At 35.0% G+C, this 25,991-nt stretch overlaps 1 protein-coding gene across 1 annotated transcript; it reads right to left on the bottom strand.

The window, feature by feature from the left end:
- Window positions 1-10,352: 10,352 nt before the first annotated feature.
- On the bottom strand, window positions 10,353-20,339 carry LOC113763795 (protein STICHEL-like 3). The gene is made up of 6 exons (XM_027307737.1): window positions 17,222-20,339; window positions 15,793-16,012; window positions 14,937-15,494; window positions 12,396-12,990; window positions 10,943-11,006; window positions 10,353-10,650 (listed from the first exon to the last, which is right to left on the bottom strand). The coding sequence occupies exons 1-6, from the start codon at window positions 19,286-19,288 to the stop codon at window positions 10,558-10,560; spliced, it is 3,597 nt and encodes a 1,198-aa protein (XP_027163538.1). The 5' UTR covers window positions 19,289-20,339; the 3' UTR covers window positions 10,353-10,557.
- Window positions 20,340-25,991: the final 5,652 nt, after the last annotated feature.

Genomic DNA, 25,991 nt, shown 5'->3' with positions numbered 1-25,991 from the left:
AAGATCTCCATTAGAGCAGAACAAGTTCTCATTTCAAACATATCTCAAGGAAGTTTTCATAGCTTGTTATTAAATCGGCTGAACTTGAACAACTAACACCTACTTGAACTCATCAACTACTGTAATCCGAAAAATAATCAATAACTATCCATGCCAGTAAAAGTTTCTATAGTCTAAACAAGCATTACTTTAAAGTATAAACGGAAACCGACCATAATAAATATGTACAATTTAAACTCCTTAAATTGCATAGCAAATTCTCAGCACAATGTCGAGAAACAAAGATAGACAATTCTAGAGGAACAAATATTCAGGAGGTCTTACTGCCTGCTGTCTAGAAAACCATGATAAATAAAGCAATGATAAAATAAAATCAGTAAAATGACAAGCAGAAAACTAAAACTCAATGCGACAAGTTATTTGCCCAATAAAACTCAATGCTACAAGTACGAAAAATAATACAAGTCCCTCTCGAGCAATTCATCAAACAACTAGCGGGCGAACTTTTTTGTGAGACCCTGGTTAGTCCTTAAGTTTGCTAGTAGGTGAATTATTTGTGCGGTAAAATTGGGTTTTAGGGCTAATTAGAAAACCCTAATTTGGGTTATTTATAAAATCCTAGTTTTTGTATTAATCATAAGTTCGAGTTGTAGTTAAAGTTAGTTATGCTAGTGTGTGTTTTAGTATAGGTAAGTATAGGATCTGATCCATTTTATATAGGTTAAGTAAGTTTAAAAACTTAGAAAATCCTAAACTAGAAAAAATCTCTAGTGTTATGATTTATTAGAATCCTAAGTTGGGTTTAAACCCTTAATATTTTCCATGACAAAAAGCTTGTTGTTTAATTGCATTTGTGTATGTTAATACATGGTTAAGTATAGATGATTAAGTTAGTGGGGTGATTAGTAGAGAAACTAAGTAAAATTAATTAGTTTGGACTAGATTAAGTTTAGATCCTATGAAGTAAAAAGTAAGAAGTTCAAATGTTTAAGGGCAAGAGTTGATCACATGCAAAGTTGGAGTGTAAGGGCTAAAGAGCAAAATTGAAGCTTTTATGTGATTGGTTGTTAGGGAAAATATCTTCTAATGTTTTAACTAAATTTATATCATAAGATTTGCTAGATAATCATAAGAAATAAACAAAACAAAAACCAAAAAGAGAAAGAAGGAGAGAGGGCCGAAACTTGAAGCTTGAGAGGAGAAGAAAAATTTCTTTGGTGCATCAACTTTTGTCCATCAATCTTGAAGTTGGAGCTTGTCCATCAAAACTTTTGGTTATGGCTGCCCTAGTTAGGGTTTAATGATGCACATGTGAATTAGTTCTAATCTTGTGTTGTTTAACTTGCAAGTGATATGTTTGATGAATTGCCTCATTTGTTTGGTTGGTTGATAGCAAGGGCTGGTTTGAATCAAGAAACCCTAGGTTAAGGTAGGGTGTATTAGCTTGGTTAGGGTTTGGTTGGATAGGGTTTGGCTAAGTAATGGTTGAATTAGGTTAAGTGATGTATATAACGTTAGGTTCGAAATTGTGGTTTGTGTTTGGATAGTTTTTGTGGAATTTCATGGAGAATCTTTGGATTAGTTGTGTAAGATGTAGGAGCTGGTATATGTGTGTTTATTTGGTATGAAATTGGTTAGAAACTTGCATGAGAACCATAGCAACGGACCATGCGTTTGCGACGTGCGAAACCGGTTAAACTGGAAAATGAGGCAGCCCAGAATCTGAACTTTGGCTACATTTTTCTTTGTGTTACGTACTGATTCAGGGTTTTTCCAAAACATGAAAGTTGTAGCTTCTTAAGTACTTGTTGTGTCTACAAAATTTCAGGTCAAACGGATCTATGTAGCCTGAGTTATGGCCAAAACCCTCGCTTCTGTTCTAAACTCTGAATTGTGCTACGTTTCTTGATTTTGCTTCTGTCCGTGCTCAGTTCACATTGATAACGAAGGAACTAGGTGTTGAGGTCTTCATAAGACTTGTATATCTTTTTTTCAGTTTCAAAACGGTATAAAGTGCGTCCAAATCCGAGTTTCGTAACTCTAGTTATACCCAAAACAAGATCGGGTGTCAGAACTGCCTTCGAAGTTGGACAGTTCTGACAGGAACTTTGGACCCATTTTTCCCTATGCTCTGTACTGATTCAGCTTTTGGTCAAAACAAAAAAGTTATATCCTTATAAATGAGCTTTCCAACACCTCTAGAATTTCTTGATTCCGATCTCTGAGTCATGAGTTATAGTCGTTCAAACAGGGCCTGCTCTTTAACCTGAATTGAAACGGTTGGGACTGTCTTGTGCATTTTTGTTCTAGTTCCATTGAGATCTGGCTTGAGGTGTCTTCATAAAAGTTGTAGCCCTTCTTCTTAGCTTTGCAACGGTATCTCATGCACTTCGATCTGATAACCGTAGTCTGAAATTTGATCAAAACAGTTTTAGGTGTCAAATCTGCCCGTTTCCATTTGCCGGCCGTTTCCGTTTTCGTTTGCCGTTTCTGCACGTGCATGTGCCCGTTTTGCCGTTTTGCTTGATTTATGCACTTTAGTAGTGGTTTGTGTAATAATGTGGTGTAACCTTCTATTACAGACGGTGGCGAGTTAGACGGAGCCGGTAAGGCCTACTAGCTATCACACGCGAAGTGATTTTCGCCCTTGTGCTATCTTTGTGTTTTGTGTAAGTATTCAGGTCGTTTTTGTGTATAACTTGCTTATGTGCTTTGGTGTGGATGAGAGGGTACTTAGGCAAGGGTGTACTTGATCACACTTGACCTAAACCCTAATTTGCACCTGTGCTTTTTTATGAGATGTGTATATATGAATTATTTTGGTGTTGAACCCCTTGAACTTGTAGTTCGGGATGACTTTTGTGGGGCCCGATTTCAAGACCTAGACGGACTATTCGAGTTGGCCGGGGCTTAGTCGAAGCCAGTCCAACCTAGTCTTAAGGTCACCAAGTTTGTGGTTCTGTGAACCAAACTTGTGAATCAAGTTCAATTTCGTTTCGTTTGCTCGAGCCATTTCGTGAGGTGACTGGCCAGTGAGGGTGATAAGGTGTTAGGTGGGAGTACAAGTGGAGTTCTATGGACCCTTATCGGTGGTCAACGGAGTGTCGACAGGAGGTCACACGTGGCACATGACGTGGCTTTGGAGCCAACCTGTATCCTTAACTTGTGTTGTTACTTTTATATTTTTGATTTGACATCTTTGTGACGTAATTGTTCGTCTTAATGTGAAATTTACGTTTTTACCCCTGTTTACTTACTAAGCATATAGCTTATCCCTTTCCCTTTGTTTTTCTTAACAAGGGCCGACGAGGGGAACTTTTGGCACTATCACTAGAATAGTTAGGCTTGGTGTGTAATAGCCGGACAACTAAGATATTTCTTCTTATTTTGGTAATCTGTATAACGACCCCTCTTTGGGTCTACTTTCTACTTTTAAATACTAGCATAGGATAATGTAGTAGTCTGGATAACTCCTTTTGAGGATGTAAATAGAACTCTTTTGGGGTTGTATATATTGTGAATAGTACGCTTTTGGTTTATCTAATTTTTATTGCTTTGTGTTTTTGAGTCCTGACGCGAGTTAGATAGGCGTCCTGCCGATACCCTCGGGTTCGCCCTTGGGAGAAGTGGGGGCGTCACATTTTTACACCCACATTTCACTAAATAAATGCAATGCCAAACTAACCTGGTAAATGGTAATAGCTACAATAGTCTGAAATGGTATTGATGATCAGTGTTAGTTTATCTGGCATTGCAATTTAAAGGTCAATTTAAGCAACTAATGTCTAATTCATTAACCTGCTCTGATGATACAATAATATGAAACAACCCCTTTACTCCTTGAAAAAAAAAAAAGGCAGGTTCAACAAATGGTAAAAGAAAAATTATCTAGACGGCTAGACCATGCAAAATGCAATGGTACAATCCTTAGCCAGCGGGGGAAGGTCTTCACAGGAGAAAGTTTCTTCAAGCCTTCACAGGAGAAAGTTCTTCAAGGCTCAAGCCTTTGACCTTTCTATTTTCTACTTTGACGTTTCTACTTAGGAAGAAGAATTGTAGCAGTCAATTGCTAAGTTAACTAACTGGCTATCTTTTCTTTGCACTTCATACGTTAAGAAAATAATTCTCTGTTATTTGGACTTTCAAATATTATTATTTGGGCCCTTGGGGGGGCAAAGTGAATTTTTTGATTAATTTTTGGGGGGGCAAAACATAATAATAAAATTTTTTTTACTTAGAAAATTTTTTTTTTAACAATGGGGGGGGGGCGGTTGCCCCCCCTGGCGCCCCCCCTTCCCTCCGCCCCTGGCTAACGTACTTCAGCTAATGCACTTCAGATTGTTTGACTTGCTCCAACAATGTCCTATTCCCAACAAGATTTCTAACTATTTCACTGCATCTCTTTAAGTTTCAAAAATTACGCTAGCCTCCCTTAAAGTTTATTATTTTGTAACATCTAGATCCAACCAGTAATTAAAAAGTATTTATATTAGAAGAGAGAAGATAGTATAATTTCACCATTACCTCTCATCTATTATATTATTTAGTTAATTTAATATGAGTCCACATATTAAAGAAAAATAGGAGAATTTGTTGTTTATCACCCGGAATTAAATCACATATAATATACCATTCTACACATTTCACTTAATGTAATTTCAATTATAGAACCATTGTCAAACATGATCAACAACAAATAATCAAAAAAAATCTGCAACCAAAATATTAAAATTCGCTCTCTGTTAATTTTTTCCATTATTTATTGTTAACCATGTTTGACAATGATATGTAACTGGAAAGAATAATTTAGATCTTGCATTAAGTAAAAAAAATACAATGATATACTATTTTTTTGATGCTATATGTAATTTGATCTCTAATGTTAAATAGCAAAATTTAGTGTTTTTCTTTATTGTATGAGTTAGTATTAAATTAACTAATTAACATAGTAGATGAGAGGCAATAGTTACGAGTTTGAGGCCATATATATAGGAGGGGCGAACCATGAGTATCAATGAATTTTGAACAATCGAGATTGCTCAAAAAAAAATGAAAATCCAACCATGAACATCTTTAATTGCATTTTCAACTTGTATCCCGTGACAATTTTTGATATCTAGAAACAAATTCGATCATAGTACCAATAAAGTTGAGAGTTGAGGGGTGGTAAAGGATTTGCAAGGAGCAGGAAAACGCAATGAAAGTTTTTTTTGTAATTGGTGCTTTGCAGGCTGAGACTGGTTCTGACCTTTGGTCCAAATTTTGGCCACAACAAAACTTTAGTGCTTACCGATTGTGCCAGACTTCTGATGCCTAACCTAGACACAAATGTAAGCAATTGCTTATTGGATTGACCAGCTCAATTGTGCCCAGAATTCAAAGCTAGGATTGGGATAGAAATGGAGAATGTTAGGGCATTTTAGTGTCTCAAAATTTGTGACAGGAGGACATGAAGAAAGTGCACCATCACCAGACGATACATAACACGATGATTATTTAAGTCTAATCCAGTGAAAAACAAGTTTTTTTAGTCAAATCTCCAATACCGGGTTTGGGGCCAAAACAATCTCCGGAATAGGGTGTGTCTGTTTCGTTGCATTTCATGATCCAGCCAGCCCTGTGTCGTTTGTATATGATATTGCGGCGCCTCGTTCACCAATTATAGCAGGCCAGCTATGGACCTTGAGTACACACATATACATATATCTATACATATATATATAGCAAGGAATCTACTAAATTAGAAGACAAATTTTCCCCTCAATAAAGTTGAAGAAACACTGGTCCTTTCAAGGTGTAAGGTCGTTGCTCCTATTCGTTGCATGAAACTCAACGAGTATGCACAAGCCCCTTCCAGTATTCTTTTTTACCGCTAATCACCTGGAAAATTAATTTAATAAAGCGCTTAACTTCGGACACAACTGAGCTGGTCAATCCAAGAAGCAATTGTGACATTTCAGTCTATCAAGACTTCTACCAACTAAACTATGTCTTAAGATCTCAACCTTAGCTACTAGAATAAGCCCCCTCGGCCTAAGAATCTTTTTGCAGATAAATAACTCTGAAGCTGTCAAACTTGTACTGCAAACTTTGAGGCAATATTGCCGTTGAGCCAATTTTCATCATATCCAGCAAGAGTGAGTTCCCAATTTATAGAATTTACAGCAACAACAAACATATGTAAACTACAAAATTGCACAAAACATGGCTAGATGAGAGGAAAGAATACTAAATATTACCGCATGGTCTAATATGTGATTTGTCTTGTCTTTTATTTGTTTCGAACTTATTTCAAATAGTAAACAAAATAAAAGATATGCTAAATTGCCATCTAAACTGTAAGGTACTAAAAATAAATTGAAGTTGCTACTATGCCTATTATCTCCACTTTAAGTCTTCGGCTACTACATCCAGTATTCTACCTTGGAGATCTACCAGAGAGGCACCTTCCACAGGAGACAAATTTAAGCAAAGTTTGAGGCTTCCTTCCTCTGACTTTTAAACGTGAAAGCTGCCAATAAGACAAGTCAATGTGTTATGGGATCCATGAAAATGGTTCTTTGTCTACCAGGTTGCTGGCACATACCCATTATATCGGTGTTAAATGAGACGATAGTGATAGTGCAGTTAAGGGACACATGACCTTACTGCATATCTTTCTTTTTCTATATATATATATAAACTGCATATCTGAGTAATCCTACACATTTACTTAAACAAATACAACTAGCTGCACAAGAATACAGCTTTAGAAAAAATAATAAGAAATTCAAATACCTTTCTTCGAGTTACTCTAGAAGCTTTCCAGCAAAGTAAGCTCCTTGATCTAGGTTCCAGTCTCCTGCAAAACAAGAAATATTTCAAACTTCCTCAAACCTTGGGAAATAGGTTAAATTATAGCTATAAATTTGAGTAATACATAGGGTTTCAACACAAGCTTCTCTTTTTAATGTTAGTAGTGGTAATGAATAATGAGATTCATATGATACGATTTCGAGGCCTTACATATAGTAGGGAGAACCAAGAATAGCGAAGAATTTTGAACAATCGATATTGCTCAAACAAAAAATTTTAGATAACTAAAAATACCAGCAAATGGATAATGATAAACAACATGGAACTATTCTCCCAACAATATGCAAAGGGAACATGTGTAATAGTTAAATCTCCATTCACTTTTTTGAATTTTATGTAACGTGATTGAATGGACAATTGCTCATAGACATACATTTGTTGTAGTTCTATCCTTTATTTATTACAAAAACCGAACTTCATAAGATCGTAGGCAAACCAAATTAATCAGCCATGAGAGCGAGCTGTACAAAAGAAGCCTCCATTACCAATTAAGAAACATGCTATTAGATGATGATTTTTAAGTCATGATGATAAACAAGGAAAAGAGGAAAAATATAAAGACAGATCAATGGATCCCCAATACGACGGGTCTGTTCTCAACTGAGTATGATTTTGTAAAAATTGATTTCGTAAAATTGATTCTTAAACGTCAGATTTTTTAGAATTACTCATGCATTTTTATTTACTATTAAAAAAGCCATTTCAATGAATGCATAGGTGTCTAAAAAAAGTTTTAAAAACTAATTTTCATAAAAAAAAATGTTACCCTTATGTGCTATATGAATGAACTAATTAATTAAATAATTTTTTATATATTTAATTAATTTTTTTATGAAGATTAAATGATAGATGGAAAAACAAGGGACATAAAGATGAGAGGAAGAAGTTAGAAAAACCATAAAAAAGACACCTAACCTTTAGATAATTTAGTAATTAAGTTGAAATTTGAACGATAATTTTGTCACGATAAAGTAGACTAGAATCAGAATCCAAAAGTAGGAATCAGAATACAAAAGTAGCTCAAAATCTGATTCTAATTTTCATCTTTTTTGGACCCAAAAAAACCTAAAATTGGTTTTTAAAAATCGTTGAGAACACATAACATTAGCTTTTCAAAAATCAAATGTTAAAATTAGATTTCCAAAAAACAATAAGCACTAAGGCTAGTTAGGTGGTCATGGGTTCATCTCTCAAATCTTTTCGTTTCTTATTCTTCTATGTAAATATTGGAATCTCTTTTAAGCCATAAAATATAATAAAAATTTTAAACCCCATTTTCTATGAAAATCCCATCATGATTTTGTCATGGTTTTGTCCCTTCCATACTGATCATAAGTACCTATGTATATACATTGACAATGTTCACAGTCAAGTCGAGGAAGATAAAGACACTTATAAGATATCCCCAACTATACATTTCATTATATTATCATCTCTCAGTTTTGGTTTTCTCCATCCCTAGTGATGATATATATACATACATACATACATCACAGGCAATAACGCAAGCTACAATGAAGCCAAAGAGATCACAAAGGACAGCCATAAGAATCGCAAAATACGTGTGATCAAAATCAAATGGAATTCGTGGTGATATTTTAGTCTTGCTGCAAGTGTCCAAATAATGCAGCGGAACTAGAACTAAATTTGACGCACACAAACAATAAACAAGAGAAACTAGTCACAGGGCTTTGTTCAATAAACGAGTAAATAGATAAACTCATGACAAAATCATGAGTTTTGCACACAATCGCAAAACACGTTTTAATCAAATGGCAAACCTAAGGCGTGGAAGGTTCTAAATATTTGTTCACTTTTCTCAATTACAAAAGTTGGACCTCAAGTTCTTAAATAGATAAACGTAACTACGAAACAAACTTATTTTAATCGTAATATCAAAATATGACTCAACCCTATTTCTTAAATTAACTTTGACACAAATTCTAATATAGTTATCAAATTAGGAATCAATTTTTAATATAACTAAAATTCTAAATATGTTTGGTTTAATTATTCCAACGCAACTTACAAATTGAAAAGAGATAATAGATCAGACGTGATTGAAAATCAAGTATTAGTACTAAAGTAACCAAAAACTTATTTACTTGTGTTTGAATTATTGGGATAATCTTCCCTTTCCAATTCTTTAGCAACAACCACGAAAATAGGACTTTTCTCCTCATCTTTGTCACCAGAACAAGTTAATTGTGGTTTGAATTGAAAAAATCAATTGTTTGCTTGATAACAATGACCAAATTAATCAGGCATGATGAAAATTGTGTTTTCCACAAGCAATAGGATTTAATAATTTGTAGTTCGAGTATTTAGCAAGGAAAGATATAGATTAATTGATAAATCTCAACCTTGAAGTATGTCTAAATTGCTATGCTCCCTCTTAAGAATTCCTAAATTTTCGTTATCTTGCAAATAATTTCCAATGCTTCCCCTGCCAACCCAATGGGGTGAAAAAAGCCTTGTAGACATTTCTCATTTCATTTAAAACCTCTTATGCAACCTACCCGTTTAAGGGTCTAACAGCCTCTTCCTTCCCTAGCAATCCCCAACGAAATGAGGGCATGGTCCTAAGGGTTAAGGGCCATGATTGGCCAAAATAAACAAAAAATTTGTAAGGCTCAATTAACGTGATTTACATCGTTTGCAATGTTATGTGTGAGAAGTACAAAAATTTGTGATTTATGTTGTTACTAAACAAAAGATATACGTACATTTCGTTTAAATGAGCACAACTCTTCGGAGACGGCTGATTTGCCACTGTACAGAAAAAACCATCTATAAATTAGACCAAGGATGATGCGTTAAGTCTATTTCGTGATCGTTTTTATTGCACTAACAAATCAAGCGATAAGGTAATCATTTGTTCATTCTCCCTTTTGCCATTTCTTTATTCCTCCGGTTTGCATGTGTAGCTTCAACAGCGCAACAGCAACTGGTTCTTGAGAGGTTTAATTTCTATCCCAAATGGAACCAATTTGAGGTTATTATTCCACAGAGCATGGCTAAAGTACTCATCCCAGCAACATCTAAGTACTGCTTTTCTATCTTTTGCTCAACTCGAGCAATAATCCGTAATGTTTCCACTAACCGTGTAATAAAAAAAATATGTTTCTGCTAACTGAACTGAATTTTAGGACTAGTTACGAGTATTTGTTTACAAAGTTGCCAAGATGTGGTCCAATGGCTAGGTTCCGTAGGGTAGGGAGGAGAAGGGGTTGTTAAGGGAGCCGTAGGTTGCAATGAAGAATGTAAATTGAATGAGAATGCTTGCGAGGATGTAAATCCAGTGATAAGGTATTCGTTTGTTCGTCAACGGATTTGTTTAACGAGCTAGCCTACTAGAATAAGGCCGCCTCGGCCTCTGAATCCTATTGCAGATAAATAACTCTGAAGCAGTCAAACTCGTTCTGCAAGCTTTGAGACAATATTCATCATATCCAGCAAGAGTGAGTTCCCAATTTATAGTACAAAACATGGCTAGATGAGAGGAATGAATACTAAATATTACTGCATGGCCTAATATGTGATTTGTCTTGTCTTTTATTTGTATCGAACTTATTTCAAATGGTAAACAAAATAAAAGATATGCTAAATTGCCATCTAAACTGTAAGGTACTAAAAATAAATTGAAGTTGCTACTATGCCTAATATCTCCACTTTAAGTCTTCAGCTACTACATCCAGTATTCTACCTTGGAGATCTACCAGAAAGGCACCTTCCACAGGAGACAAATTTAAGCAAAGTTTGAGGCTTCCTTCCTCTGACTTTTAAACGTGAAAGCTGCAATAAGACAAGTCAATCTGTTATGGGATCCATGAAAATGGTTCTTTGTAAGCTGTTATCTACCAGGTTGCTGGCACATACCAATTATATCCGTGTTAAATAAGATGATAGTGATAGTGCAGTTAAGGGGCACATGACCTTACTGCATATCTTTCTTTTTCTATATATATATATATATATATATAAACTGCATATCTGAGTAATCCTACACATTTACTTAAACAAATACAACTAGCTGGCAGCTGCACAAGAATGCAGGTTTAGAAAAAATAATAAGAAATTCAAATACCTTTCTTCGAGTTACTCTAGAAGCTTTCCAGCAAAGTAAGCTCCTTGATCTAGGTTCCAGTCTCCTGCAAAACAAGAAATATTTCAAACTTCCTCAAATCTTGGGAAATAGATTTGAGTAATACATAGGGTTTCAACAGAAGCTTCTCTTTTCAATGTTAGTAGTGGTAATGAATAATGAGATTCATATGATACTTAATCTCGAAACGTGCAACCAATTCTAGAATCTAGATAGGAGTTGAACAGCAATACATTTACTAGAGTGAAAGCTATCTCAAGGAAATTAAGAGGAACTCCTCTCAGAACACCACCCATTCCTGGTCAGTCTAAAGGGAACAACAAAAACTGTCGTGAAGCAAAAGAGAGTACACAATTTCACATAACTGATGCAGCAATAGTATCTTCAGCTCTCTTTTGGTCCTACACCACTTTGTAGCCCATAAAAGTTCTTGTTATTGTCCTTGTAATTTCTGTTAGCTATTTACCAGACAGCAGAACAAAGAAAGCAAAGAAAAATGTCGCAGAGAAGCTACTTCCCATGATCCATGGACACACATCACATGGGTCTTGAGAATCTTTTTTTTTTCCTTGATAAATCCATATAACTTGAAAAATGCCAAAATCAGCAGAAGTTCATGAAGTTTCCGATCCCAAAGGCTTTATAACCATAAAAAGCAACTACGACACACACTGGCATGGTTCGCCTAAAAAATCTCCGACATAGTAAGGATGCTTGGTGAAAGACTGAATGCAACGATTTGGACCACATAATATTATGCTCGGTACTTCTCGCCTCCAGGCATTTTATGTGCCCATGGGAGATCTGATAAATTTGGTTAAAGAAATGAACAAAAATTGGAATGGACTTAGAGGTCACTTTTCCAGCAACAGTAAACCTTCAATATGATGTCAATTTTCTAAATAATTATTTTGCAGTATATTATTTATAATTTAAGATTTTGGCTTCACAAAATGACGAATTTTAAGAGCAAAGGAGACATGTAACAAGAAGAAAATATCAGACCATATAATACATGCATTCCATGTGGCTAGAGGAAGTAAACTCACCAATAAAAAACTGGTCAGAGTTTCTTCACTAGTCCACCATTATACATACTGCTAATCAACTAGTAGTATAACGAAGGAAAACTTTTCTTGTCGATACATCAAAGGAAAAAGCTAATCCCATGTAAATCAACCAAACTTTATGGGTTTATAACAGCCTATGAAAAGGAAAGTCCACAGAATCTTAAGTTTTAAAAAAAAATTATCATGTGGCATTATACCATTTAGTATGCATTAATAAACGAGCCAATCAGCATTGCAGTTATTTCAAATTCCAGTGAAGGAGTTTCAAAGACACAATAAATGTAAGTATTTAACTCTGCCATGTCATCTATCTATTGAGAAGAAACACAGCATCAGGAAATAGGAAGTGGAAATGAAAAACATACAGGTTCTCTTGTTCAAGCTTTTCAGCAATAGACACAGCCTTGCGTTTTGACCACCCACTATGCTGTGAACATCCTTCTGCATGTTGTTGAATTACATGCGCAAGGGAAACCTTGCCTCTTACAAGACTCAGACTCTGATTTCTGTCCCCCAGCTTTCTTCCTTCTGGAACAGTTCCTCCTCCAACTGAAGCACTTGCAACATTTTCCCTATCACCCTGTGCATCATTTTTTAGATGCTCATTGCCCTTTGCTTCTCTTGGAGAAGTATCCAGTTCAACAATCTCACTTCTACATAATCCAGCAGAACTGAACTGAACTTGAGTTGAACTATCTCTATCTCTATGGTTACTTCGGCTGATACCTGGCACCTTATTGCTGCTAAGCGAAATGCGGTTTTTCTCTACATGGGACAAACCGTCCTGAGATGCTGGTAAGACAATTGGCCCTGCCTTGACATCTGTACTCGAATCACATCTGATTTCTATTGTCACAGGGGCCCCAAGAACACACTCGAAAGCTTGTAAAATGTGTGCACCAAATTTCTCTGCCTTGGATTTCATAAGATGCGAACTAAATATCAACTGCACAGTTGGAGCTGAATAAAGATGAAAGTTAGACATGCCAGGAAATCTCGAACAAAGGCAAACTAATCAACTAGCAGGATGATGCAATATTGTAGGAGAAACAACAAAAAGTTCCAAGAGCTAAACAGATTTCAACCGTAGCATTAAACTTTCTCCAGAAATGATTGTGACAAAATTTTCAGGAAAGTGCAGGATGATGCAGCAAACAATTCATATGCTCGAAGCCAAAAGAGACATCACCAGATCATCGTTTAAGGTGAATAAAACGAGCCACATGTAGAGAGTCAAGAAATGAGTAGCTTTCAATCTCATTTTGCTTTTCTTAAAGCTAAGGCGACCACTGAGATGCATAACCGGCTGGGTACACCTCCAGTATGAACTATGAAGTAAGTGAAACGAAAGTTCAAAGCAAGAAGAAGAGGAAGAAGAAATAAGATGAGCAAACCCCATGTCTTTTTCCGATATCATAGCAATTTAGTCATCAGGGTCAGCACTGCTCTTTGGTTTGTTAACACACTATAGTGGCTGGTAGTCATTTTATGAATGGCCTAAGAATATCTAGCAAGAGGGTTAAGCGAAAACAACCCCAGCCATGTTTAGATCAGTTATTGATTTTCGAAGCATGATTCGCACATGTGTTGGTACAACAGTACTTGTGCAACGTATCTGCAGTACTTATATACAATGACAAACATGACAGCCACATTGATGTGTTTTAGCAACTAATAATGCTCCAGTAACCTAACAATATTGAAAATCCAAAAAGAAAAAAAAAAGGAAAAAGTACTTGGAGAAGCTCAATGACTCTCATATAGTCTATATCATATGGGTAGCAGATACATGAATACATAGATTCACAAAAATTTAGCACAAAGACACTCAAATAGTTCTTACACCAACATTTCTACTATTAGCAAAAGGGCATTTAAAACTTTTATAAGATTGTTATTCTCCACATTTAGAACATTATGTCTTCCCTTATGCATGACTTCAACAGAATATAGGCTACGGCCATAGACTGCCTGTCACTGATTGCCATTTAAAAGGATTTGAGTTGAAAAACATGTGTCTTGCTGATTTAATGAAATTTAGTATTCTATTCAGAAGGAATGCATATGTGTCCAGAAATACGATTCTTGTTTCAAATGAAAAGGAGAAAGAAACAACAATGATCCTATTAATGCAAAATATCTAGATTTTTGATAGTTACAGATAAAAGAGACGACACCCACTACTCCATGCTATGAAATACAAACCTAGATATGACATTCTCAGTGCAAAGAACAGCCAAAACCAGAGAAAGAGTCATCAACATAATTTCATTGACTTGTCTTAAATAGGAACCCATAACCTGACCATGAAAGATCAGCCTAATATTTGTCCATTGTTTCTGTATATTATCGCTACTGCAAAGCCATTTCCTTTACTGAACCATCTAGAAAGATAATCCTGTAGCAAGAAATGACTGAAAATTTATACAATGGTCAAAATCCTAAACAACAGAGTCAGTCAATCCTCCAACCTTCATTTTCCTTAAACTTCTTCTTCCACCAGTTTTTCCACTACCATTTCAATTAATTCCAATTAACTTCAACATCATTGCCAGTTAAATACTTGTTTCAAGAAACAAAAAATTGACCTCGGTTGAAATGACAAGAAAACTTTGATATTCTTAATTAGACCCCTGCCACATCTCTACACCACAATAGGTGCACAACTGTACAAATATATCGAACACAGTAAGGACATAGGTATGCAAAATTTCTCAAGTTTTTGACATGAGATCGCTTTTGTCTTTTGGCATACAAATAATCAATGCAAAAGCAAGTGATTTGTTGAGAAGTCATAAGAATCAGATACTTGAGATGGTAATATTTGATTGTAGAGGATAGTTTTAGGGAGTAATTTGTTCTTAAACACAACAAATAGAATTAGACACAGTGAGTGGTGAAAATACCTGCACCAAAACTGACAGAGATCAGCTTTCCTTCTTGGAACAAGAACTCTCTTAGGCTATCTCCTTGAATCTTGCGAAGCACGTCCAGCCAAATTTCTTCAATTTCACTACGAAATTTACCTTGTAACTGCCCGCTGCTTACTTTATCTCTTTTACTGGAAAAGATGTAAGCCTGTTGTGGAACTGTTGTGTTACTTGTTCCTGTATCTAAACTAGTACCTTTCAACCTACTGCTATAATTAAAACCACCGGCATTTCCAGTTTGAACATTCCCTTTTCTAACTCGTGTTGACAATCCTCTCTCTTTAGGCACCTCAGCACGTTCACCACTACTTTTCCTTGGTCTATCTCGGACGGCAACATTATTTAAATCGAGAGGACTGTGATTAAAGCTAGTATCACCAGAAGAACTGGGTAATATATATTGTGGATCAGGAGCAAGTTGCAATAGTGCAGCTGTTAGCCAAGTTAGTCTGTCATTGGACATCCTAAGCTGCTTTTCAGCTTCAGATAATGTTTTCAGAGCTTGACGCAGCTTTTCCATATCTTCCTTTGATACTGAAAAAAAAAAAAAAAACTTACTTTTGTCAGCTGGAGAAAATAAAGTTGCATTTAACCGGACAACCACAAAAATAAAATACAATGCAGCAGCTGACAATTGTATAACAAAGAGCACCAAAAAGATTTAATAATTCTGGCCAGTTCTAGTTGCTTCTGATTTTTGTGACTTGAATTTGTAAAGGATCGATAGCAGAATTGAAAAGCGAACACTTGTAGCTTCTGACTTTGGCTTTTATAGCAAAATTTTACCTGAAAATCTTCACCATATATAAGAGGGTATATCATAATAACTCACATGCTTGTGTCTGGAAGAATTTCCTTCTAGCCCCGTCTTTGGTGAAGTTATAGCCACCAGCAAGAATATCGGTGATCACAGTGGCAAGTTGTGACATCAAAGCAAGTGGTTCCACACCAGATTCCATTATCTCTCTCAGATTCTTTACTGTATTTACTGTGTCTGCGGATAAAGCTAAATCAAGCAGATCCACCAACTTCTCATCTGAAATGAGCCCAACCTGTGAAATTGTGTCCCCAAAAATTTAATTAAAAAAAAAAACCCCTCTGGAAAAAAAATATAGTGCTTGCAGATAACACCGGTCTGACTATAACCAGATTACAGAAGATTGAGATAGACAATAAGTTTCATAACAAGAAAGGCCATCAAATTGTTCCTCAGTCATACAATATGAACCTCTAGAGAATAACAGAAAAAATGGATCTATGGGTAGGATGATTATTTTATACATTGGCATATAATGATGAAGCAGACATGAGGATTATTTTCCACCTTCCCCTAGCCAAAATCTGGGTCAACGGATATCAAAATCATATATTTCCAGAAATACCCACAATTCACGTAAGAATCATAATAGCTTTAACTTTGTACAAGAAACTTACAGATTTCAATTTTTTATTTGAACAATAAAAACAGATTTCTTATTAAGCCATAGTTGGTAGTAATGCTGGGAGCTAGGACCTAGGGGCCAATGGGGGCAGGGCAAATGTCAACTATAATTGTGCATTAGAGATTAAAGCATGTATATGTTTGTCTGTCATATATTTGTTTAAAGAATTCTTAAAAATTTTGTTCTTTATAACTGGCACCTTTTTCTCTTTGGAATAATTTTAAGTATTTTTATAATCAAAGGGTAATTGAACTATTGAAGCATGTTTTAATGTTTTTAAGGAGATCAATCAAGAAAAGAGGAAATTTGGAGAATTTAGTAACGGCGAGTTAATGAAAACATATAAATAAACAACGTTTGCAGGCAATTGAGTAAATTTTCCAAAGCTGGGTGTCCACCTTCAACTAAGTGTAGATCAGCCTATAGTTGGTACAATGCCATGATAGAGGGATGGAACAGGGACAATCCAGATTACATATAATCTGCTGTATCCCGCAAAGAAATTAAAACACATTGTTCACAATTAGGTATAAATGGAAATGACATTATAGGAAAATGAAAAATAACACACTCAAGCAAGCATGAACAACCCAAAGTTCCTCCTTGGAGAAAAAGCAGCAACACACAATCACAAGGCCTTGGTAACAAACAGGGATTTAATGGTCAGAGTTGATTAGGTTTTAAACTTATACATGAACGAACAAATGATATCTCTAGTGAAAGGCAAGGCAAAGACTGTTGTCAAGCTACATTTTTTATGGCAATGAAATGCAATTTTAAGTACAAGGACTTGCTAATCCAAACAGAGAGAGAACTTACCATTTCCTGCACCAGAGGGACAGAGATTCTCTCCCCAAGCAAACTCAACTGTTCAAGAGTCATCTCAGCATCCCTTAAAGATCCATCTGATTTTGATGCAATAAGTTTTAGAGCATCCTTATCAATCTCTAAACCTTCTTTGGATGCAATCCACTGCAAGGTGTATATGACATCAGCATCCTTCAACTTTGGGAAGAAGAACTTCTGGCACCTCGATATGATTATATGAGGCAAAACATCGAGACTCGAACAAACAAGGACAAAGACCACGCGCCTAGGAGCTCGATCAATTACCTTAACTATAGCACTCCAACAATCAGGAGAGAGACTATCACAATCATCAAATATGAACACTCTGTACTGGGATGGCATCTGGGAAACAATCATGTTGTCAAGAAGATCTATGATGCTTTCGAAGTCAAAATTACTGATAGGGCCTATTTCTCTTATATTTCGACTCTTCCCAATGTCATGGGCAATGCAAGGATTACAAAATCCACAAGGTTTGGGATGCTCTAGAGCCTGGCAATTTAATGCTCTTGCAAATATGCGTGCTGTGGAAGTCTTCCCTGTGCCATGAGGGCCATAAAACACATAAAGCAAACCAACCTTTCTTTTTGTAACAGCATTGCTAAGGGCTTGAGCCACCAGATTTTGCCCGACCAGATCTCTGAAGGATTTTGGCATGTACTTTTGGGTCAGATTCTGATGTCGCCCATTACGAGGCCCTCTATGTTTGTATTGCTCCCCATATCTAGCTTCTGAGGCAAGGTCTGAGTCAAGTTCACGCCTTAGTAGATTGTCAGCAAAAATACCCAACTCCCCTGAGTAATCGTGAAACCAAGCAGCATTTTCCGTACTTCCCTGGGATCCAGAAGCATCAAGTAGTAGTGGCAGCGCTTCTGCATCAGATCTTGTAGATGAACATGAGTGGTCAGACATCATAGAAATATCAGGAACCTCACTTCCTTGAGGAACAGGACCACCTTTCTTTAGTCTTGAGTCAGACAAACCACAAGACAAACTTCTACCAGCCATGTCAAGGAAAGATTTACCCCCGTGGTGAATCCGTGACCAATTCCAAGGAATTCCACACCCATTCCTAGGAGCCCTTGTGACATGTTGATGCCCATATCCTTCATCTGCCTCCCCTAGTTGATATTTTTGGTGTGCTGCACCTGAAGCAAACGAATTAGAGGCCACGGACATTTCGCTTTGGGTTCCAAATTGCCTGGGTGCTACCGAGGCCCGCGTTTTTCTTGCACCTCGAAATTTACGCCTCTTCCCTCTATTTAGGCCACTGGAGTAGCCACGAATGGTTGCTTCTGCATCTTCAGCAATCTGGTCAGTTAGAGAATGTCTTGCATGCACATGAACGCGAGATAAAGCTGCATCATCACTATCACCTGGGAGCTCATTTAACTGCTCAGAGAGGGTTTTAATGTGATCAACTTGACTATGCCTCCCTTTATGTTTGACACCCTCGTCCCTGAATCCTGAGCTTCCAGAAACATTATCATGTCGCAAAGTACTTCCCTCTCTTGAAAGATCGTGCTCATCCTTCTCAACCATGAGATCAGTCCCAAAATTCCTCCCACTTGACTCTTCCCTCTTAACCCTTCTACGTTCACGAGCCCCATTCTTGCTACTATGCTCGCTCACAGCAGCTACACCATCCATATGCCTGTGTACTTCACCAGCCGTCACTTTAGCTGTTGGTAGATCAGCTACAGATGGCGAACTTCCAGACATCCCTCCAACAGCCCTTGGCCGCTCAATGCCCACACTCCTCCTCCCATTTCCAATTGTTGACTCTTTTTCACCTCTTTTAAGAAGTAAATCAACAGGAGAATGCCATGATGGTGGACTTGTAGATGGATCTCTAAGAGACCTTGATTTCTGAAGGATAACAAGGTCCCTCATCAGGGATTTATCAGCCAACATAGGGCTATGCTTATGCATGTTCTTCAGATGAATACAATTCGTCAAATGTATGTGATTGCGTAGGTGATCACTAATGTTACCATTTGCATCCTTAAGCACCCGGTCGCGGACAACCTTGGTCATGATCAGTACACAAATAGATCCAATAATAGAAAGTTTCTCAAATCAATCCAAGATATCAGAATAATCTGCATTCTCTTAATATGAAAAAAAAAAAAAAACCGACTCAAATCTTCTTAAACTACCCAAAAAAAAATCTCCTCAATTATGGCATCATAAATACAAGAAAATCTGCCACAATTCATTACAAAATCCCATCAACGTTGTGCATCAACCCAATTACAGTCATCCCCAAATCCAAGCCATCAAAAATAACCCTCCAACTTAAGCATTCAATCCTAAATTTTTCCACATTTTTCCAATACTGCCTCCGCCAAAATCCCAACATACAAGCCGTTCGGTGTTTGCCACTTGTATGCACAAACACAAGCGAAAAGCTCAGAGGACAAAAGGCAACAGCCAAAACTAACCGACCAATATTAATTCATAAAAATCCAATCTCTAGAGCTTAAAATCCCAACTTTCTAGTACATCCCACAAATGAACAATAGCTAGAAACTCAAAACACCTCACTTCACCAACAGACAACACTAATTAATCTTACCTCAGTCAGACAGAACATGCAAAACTGCAAAAACAGCAAATTCTAAAATCCTCCCATCAACTATATGAAAAAAAAAGAAAGTCTCCTTCTTTCTCTCTTTTTAAGCTTCTACACTAAAAGGGTTAGTGAAAACATAGTCAAAACAATGTTCTAAACATAGAAAGGTGGATGTACGGGCAAGTAACTGAAAAGGAGGGGTATAAACTATAAAGAACACTACATTCACCTGACTTTCAGCGGCAACTAACTTGTTGTACAGGCAAGTCACCCGCTTCCATCATAAAAACTCTATCTTTCCCACTTCTTTCACTTTCTCAGATCCCTTTTTCCCAAAGTTTCACATGAATTTCACCAGGGATTCATTCAATCAAGAAAAACAAAATATGGTCATGTATGGATGAACAAAGCAAATAGGAACAGTTGAGAGTTTGTCTTCTGTTTTCTCTCTGGGTGTTGATTTTAAAGAAAAGTAGTGACTTGAAGTAACGGAGAAAGTGAATGAAGAGAGGTATTTACAGTGTGAGATTCGGAATGGTGTAAGAACAGAGACTGAGAAAAGAAAGAAAAAGAGAAGGGAGAGTTTTCTTGAGAATTTTATATGGAAGCTGGGGCCTACGGGGGAGGGGATGGGGTCCATGGGGGTGCTGACAAGATTGCATAGGAACTGGACACTTATGCAACAAAAAGCTGAGAACGGTTGAGTCCTACAATTTGTTTATTTGATTAAAGTCCAAAAGATTGCATAGAAGGGGTAATCTCTTTTTACCCAAAAAAAAGAGGGGTTTTAACAGAATTTGTGTAAAATATAGCAACTTCTTTTGTACTTTTTATCCTTTTGTATCCAACTATGAATTTAAAAAAATTGAAACTTTATTTTTATTTAAACTAATTCTGCAGTACTCATACCTGATTTTGAAATTTTTAGAGGTAGAGTTTATATTTGAAATTCTCAAACACCAAAACTATTATATTTATTTAGAGATCGAGATCGAGCTAGCCTACAATTATTTTGCTAATTCAATTGGAGAATCATGCTAGAAATGTTGGATTAAATACTAGTTTCTTCTTAAATGTGGATTTCAGTGATTTGGCAATTCGAAATATTACCAAAGAGGATTGAAAAGAAGCATTAAAATTCAGATGTAACTTAAATATTTTATCAAATAAAATCTTACAATTGTATAAGTATACGTTATTTTGTACCATTATAGATCTAAGTTGAAATTGCTTAGCAAGAAACAATACGAGGAAAGGAGATTTTGAATAATAATACCTATAAGTTAGAACAAGTTTTTGAAAAACCGAATAGGGTACCAAATGCATAATTATTCAATTTTTTTGTTTGCTTTGCAAGGCATAAATGAAAAAAGGTCAAACTCAATGTTTACTACATTAACCACGTGATCTTATGCATAATTATTCAATTTTTGTTTGCTTGTCAAACATACATGAAAATAGTCAAACTCAATCTTTACTACATTAACCACATAATCTTTGAGTTGATGTTCTTCGGTCCACAACATAATTATCAAAATTAAATTTCATTCACCAAAGCAATAAAGTAATCTAAAGGACCTTGCCCTTCCAAGTTCTTCCCTTGGATTTTGAAAATTTCTGCCCTAAATGGTTGTCATGCATGGGGTGTTTTCATAAAATTTTTCTTGTAGCATATTGTGAGATAAAATCTTGGAAAAATGATTTGCAGTTCGTGATCAAGGTATCAGTCGTTTAATCAAGAACAAACGTGGGTGTAAGCGTATGGTAGTTTTTGGTGAATTATGATGATATTGGCAATTGAGTAAATCCATAAATGAGAGTGTTGAGTAATTAAGAAGTTAAGTGGTGAAAATAGTTGCAATAAATTTGGACTATTTTTACCCTTACAACTAAACTTCATGGTGTAAGGGCAAAATACCACATAGTAATTCTCAAACTTCATATATCGTGGAAACTGTGTTGAGGATTCAATTGGCATATTTTATACTCGACTCGAAAAGAAAATGGCATTTTAAAACACTATGGGGTTCTTGTCCTATTCATTCACACACTCAAAAATGATTAAATTGTTTAATCTTTAATTGAGTTAAGTTCCTGTCCCCCATGTTATTATGTAAAAAGCTAACAAATGTATAGAAAATTGGAGTGCTAATAAATTGTTGAAGTTGTGCAGAAAATCTACCATATATAAGTTTTCAAAATCAATAAATAAACTTTTTAAAATGGCCAACGTATCTAGGAGTTACTGATTCAGATTTTGATTTGGAGCATCCAATGAAATTTAATTTCGAAAACTAAAATACTTTTGAAATGTTTGTTTCTTTGTGAGGCACAAAAGATGCTCAGATGTTTTTTTTTTTTTTTTTTAGTATAAAGATGATGAACATCCTGTTACTGATCAATGTTGATGGCAGTATTGTATGGGCCAAATAGGACAGGAAAGGACCGTCAATTATTAGGTGACCATACTATCTGGTTGTACCTTAATTTCATTCAGGTACAATATTCACTGAAAAATTAATTACATCAGCTAACACCATATGGATGGTGAAACTTGAAAAGGATACCTGGATCTCCATAGATATGACCACGATTTTAGAATCGTCGGTTCCAGTTTAAAAACTAACAGTTTTAATTATTATGAAATGTGGAAACCTAACCCGATCCTTATAGAGATGGTCATGGTTATGATTCTTAAACTTCCAGTTTTGGTTACAATTTCTGTTTCTTCTGATCACGATTTAGTTCTTTTAATTATGTTTAAACACTTATTGTTATAAAATTGATTCTAAAAAAATATGAAAATGTATGTAAAAAAAAAAACTTTATTGTATTATCATGTACAAGGAAAAAAATGGTGTAAATTTTATTAAAAAATATATATCTCCTTGGTAATTAGATTAGATTGGTTTTGAATTTAAATTAGTCATGGGGTATGCACTTACTAATGGAATGGGACAATGGATTGTTAGGCTAAAATTGAAGCTGCTGGAATTAGATGCTAACCATTAATATTGAACTCTAAACTGGCCAAATAAATTTAGGTAGCAAATATTTTTAAAAACAATTTTGAATGAGTTATAAACCGTTGGTTCCGATTCTAGTTCAAGTTCAAAATTTTGATGAGCTTGAACTTGAATCTTTAGTCATGGTTATGGTTTCAATTCCGATTTCTAAAATCTGATTCTGGCTTCTATTCAACAAACTGTCGATCCGATTTCAATTTAAACCTGAATCATGGCCACACTAGATCTACAAGAAAATTGGTAAAAAAGGTAGAATGCTTGCAGATTTTATGGATATGAATGGACAAGCATTTTAATTTTCCAATACGAAATTAAGAGGATGCTTGCTTCTATAACGCAATAACTGGACTTTTACTTAACTAAGAAGTTTCTCACACATTTTTATTATGCTTGTTCTTTTCTTTCCTTCTTGTTCTTAGTTGATTTGGAAGGTTAAATAATAAGAATTTGTTGATTTTTTTTTTTGAGTAAATAGGCATGTTACTGCAATATAGAATAAAAGTTACTAGGGAAGAGCTTTGAAAATCTTTCTTGTTGTCAGGTATAGTTGGAAACAGAAAGGGTGTGGCAAGGCATGAGAGGGATTAAAAAATGGTTTCCATAGTTGATATTCAGCAAGATAATTTGGATTAATATTTTCCACATTATCAATTTAATTTTTAGTGTAATTTTTAAAATTATCGACATGGAGATATTTGGATAAAATGGCTTTTGATAATGGTGATAGACATAAAAACATATTTGGGCATCTTAATAACTTTTGAAATAAGAAAAATATAGCACCTGAGAAGGCATAAGTTGAGGTGCTGGTTATTTCAATTTCTTTGAGCATAATTCACATAAGATTTTCTCTAACACGTATAAGACAAGTAGTGGTTAGTATACCTAATTTATTTTTAATTAAATAATTGAAATACGCAAAATCACATTTAGCCCCTCTTGGCCAATTCTTATCAGCATCTGTTAGAAAAATTTACCTTTATATATAGTGCCCCTCATGCTGTAGAAAATTGTTTCAGTTATGTTTGCTTATTTTGTTTGGATTCACTGCCACAAACATGTTGGAGTATCGAGTAATTATGAGATTAAAGAGACAGAAAATAGACAAAAGCAACTCAAAGGAATACCTTATCCAAATAGGGTAGGAACACCATCCAATTTTAACATCCCTATGGCATATGCCATCCCTCACTGACTTTGTTAAGAAAACACTGACTTTTAGACGTTAAAAGTATTTTTGAAATGTTTGGTGAATATCATATCATAAATATAGTGTTTTTAGAGCAGCATATGTGTTTTAAAACAATAAAACATAAAATTTAATAATTTTGTACTATATTATGAACTCAATAAAATGATAATACATTTTTTAAAAATTTAAAAATTATACATTATTTAACACAATACGCACTTATCAGAGTATTGCATTCAAATAACATATTTAAGCACTTAATAAATGATTTAATTAAAAGATTCATTAGGCGAATACTACTTTTCAATGAGTCCAAACAAGCACATAGAGTCTTTTTTCATTGTACTACAAGCTTTCTTTGTCTACTTGCAAATTCACTTTTCCGTATTCCATTGTAATCTCAGAGGCCAAAATGGGCATCATCATACTACAAATTTTCTTTTATCTACTTGCAAAATTCACTTTTCAGTATTCAGCAATGCTTTTCGCACCTGTTCATAATGGCTAATTTTATTAGTATAAACCTGATAGAAATGCATGTTCAAAAAATTGTAGGGGTACTCCAGTGGAATTATAGCAAACTTTAGGAACGTCTTGTAATTTCTGCTGTATTTTTAGAACGCACTAGCCGTTATAGAACAACCTGCACTATGCATGTGCTTTCACATCATTTCATTTATGTCATTTCAGAGATTTTTCTAGACTGATGTCGTTTTCGCAGCTATAATCAGTGATATTCCTTCTTCTCCCCGCAGTTAATTTAACTCCATAAATTCCAGGAGGGATATCGAGGCACAACAATTTCTTTTCGGCAAACGAAAAACAAACAGTAAATTTTTTTACGGTACAATTGTACGGAAGAGTGGACTAGTTGAGACAAGGTCCGTTTGGATAATATTATTATTAATTTGGGGGAAAAATTTGTAAACATTAACCAATTTATATTATAAATATAATTTTTAATCATATTTTTATTTTATTTTTTTTGACATATATCATATCACAAAAAACACTATACAATCTCTTTGATTTTTTTTTTTTTGCAATCTCATCTGATTGAATAAATGAAAAGTAAAATAAAAATGATTCGGTAGCGAAACTTTGGTATTGGAATAATTTAGGAAGTGAAAATTTTCGTAGAAGTTTTTAAGAAAGAATTTGTTATTTTTCCCTTTATGTTGAAAAAAGGAAAACTTAAAAATTCCACTAATTTAAACTCAATGAATGTTTTCAAGTGATTTTCTGAGCATCCTTGTGTATTAATTTATGAAATTGTATGAGAGATTTATCTTAGCCAGTCAAATAACAAATTGTTTGGATAAGAGTTTATTTGGATGATTTATTTGAGATAATTATGGTAGCATTTTTTGTGATTTGATGTATGTGAGATAAAAAGGTGATTGGAAAGATAAAAAGATGGTTGAAATTTGTGAAACAAATTTTTTTATTTGAAATCAAGTCTATCCAAACAAACCAGATATCATTGAAGTTCCAATGGCAGTTCCTTTTCGTAGTCACCGAGTGTGTTTTGATCAAAGTAGTAACTTTTTTCAAAATTCTAGCATTTACATACTCGTAGCGTTGCTATTTACTTTATTTTGAGTGGCATTAATACATGCATTTTTTGTGTGCGTATGTGTGTTCGAGAATATAGAGAGATACTCTAATGTTGTGATGATGATAATAATAATACAAAACAATGATGATGATAAAAATACTAATAATGATAACTGTATTAGTGTTAAATATGATAAGAATATCAGCTAATTATGTTTTAAATAGTTGTTTTAATTCTAGAATAAGTCTTACGACAGAAAGAACAAAAAGGTAGTTAACCTCTTGATATGTTTTTTGAAAATGGATTTTTCGGAATGTGTGTTCCCTAAGCACTTTCAGGAACATAACATCTAAAAAAAATGAATTTTTTTGCCATTCTTTTCGAATACA

Source organism: Coffea eugenioides, chromosome 2, assembly GCF_003713205.1.
Source record: "Coffea eugenioides isolate CCC68of chromosome 2, Ceug_1.0, whole genome shotgun sequence".
Taxonomy (NCBI): domain Eukaryota; kingdom Viridiplantae; phylum Streptophyta; class Magnoliopsida; order Gentianales; family Rubiaceae; genus Coffea; species Coffea eugenioides.
Note: the sequence above shows the minus strand (reverse complement) of the source record. Positions and strands in the feature narration are given on the sequence as shown.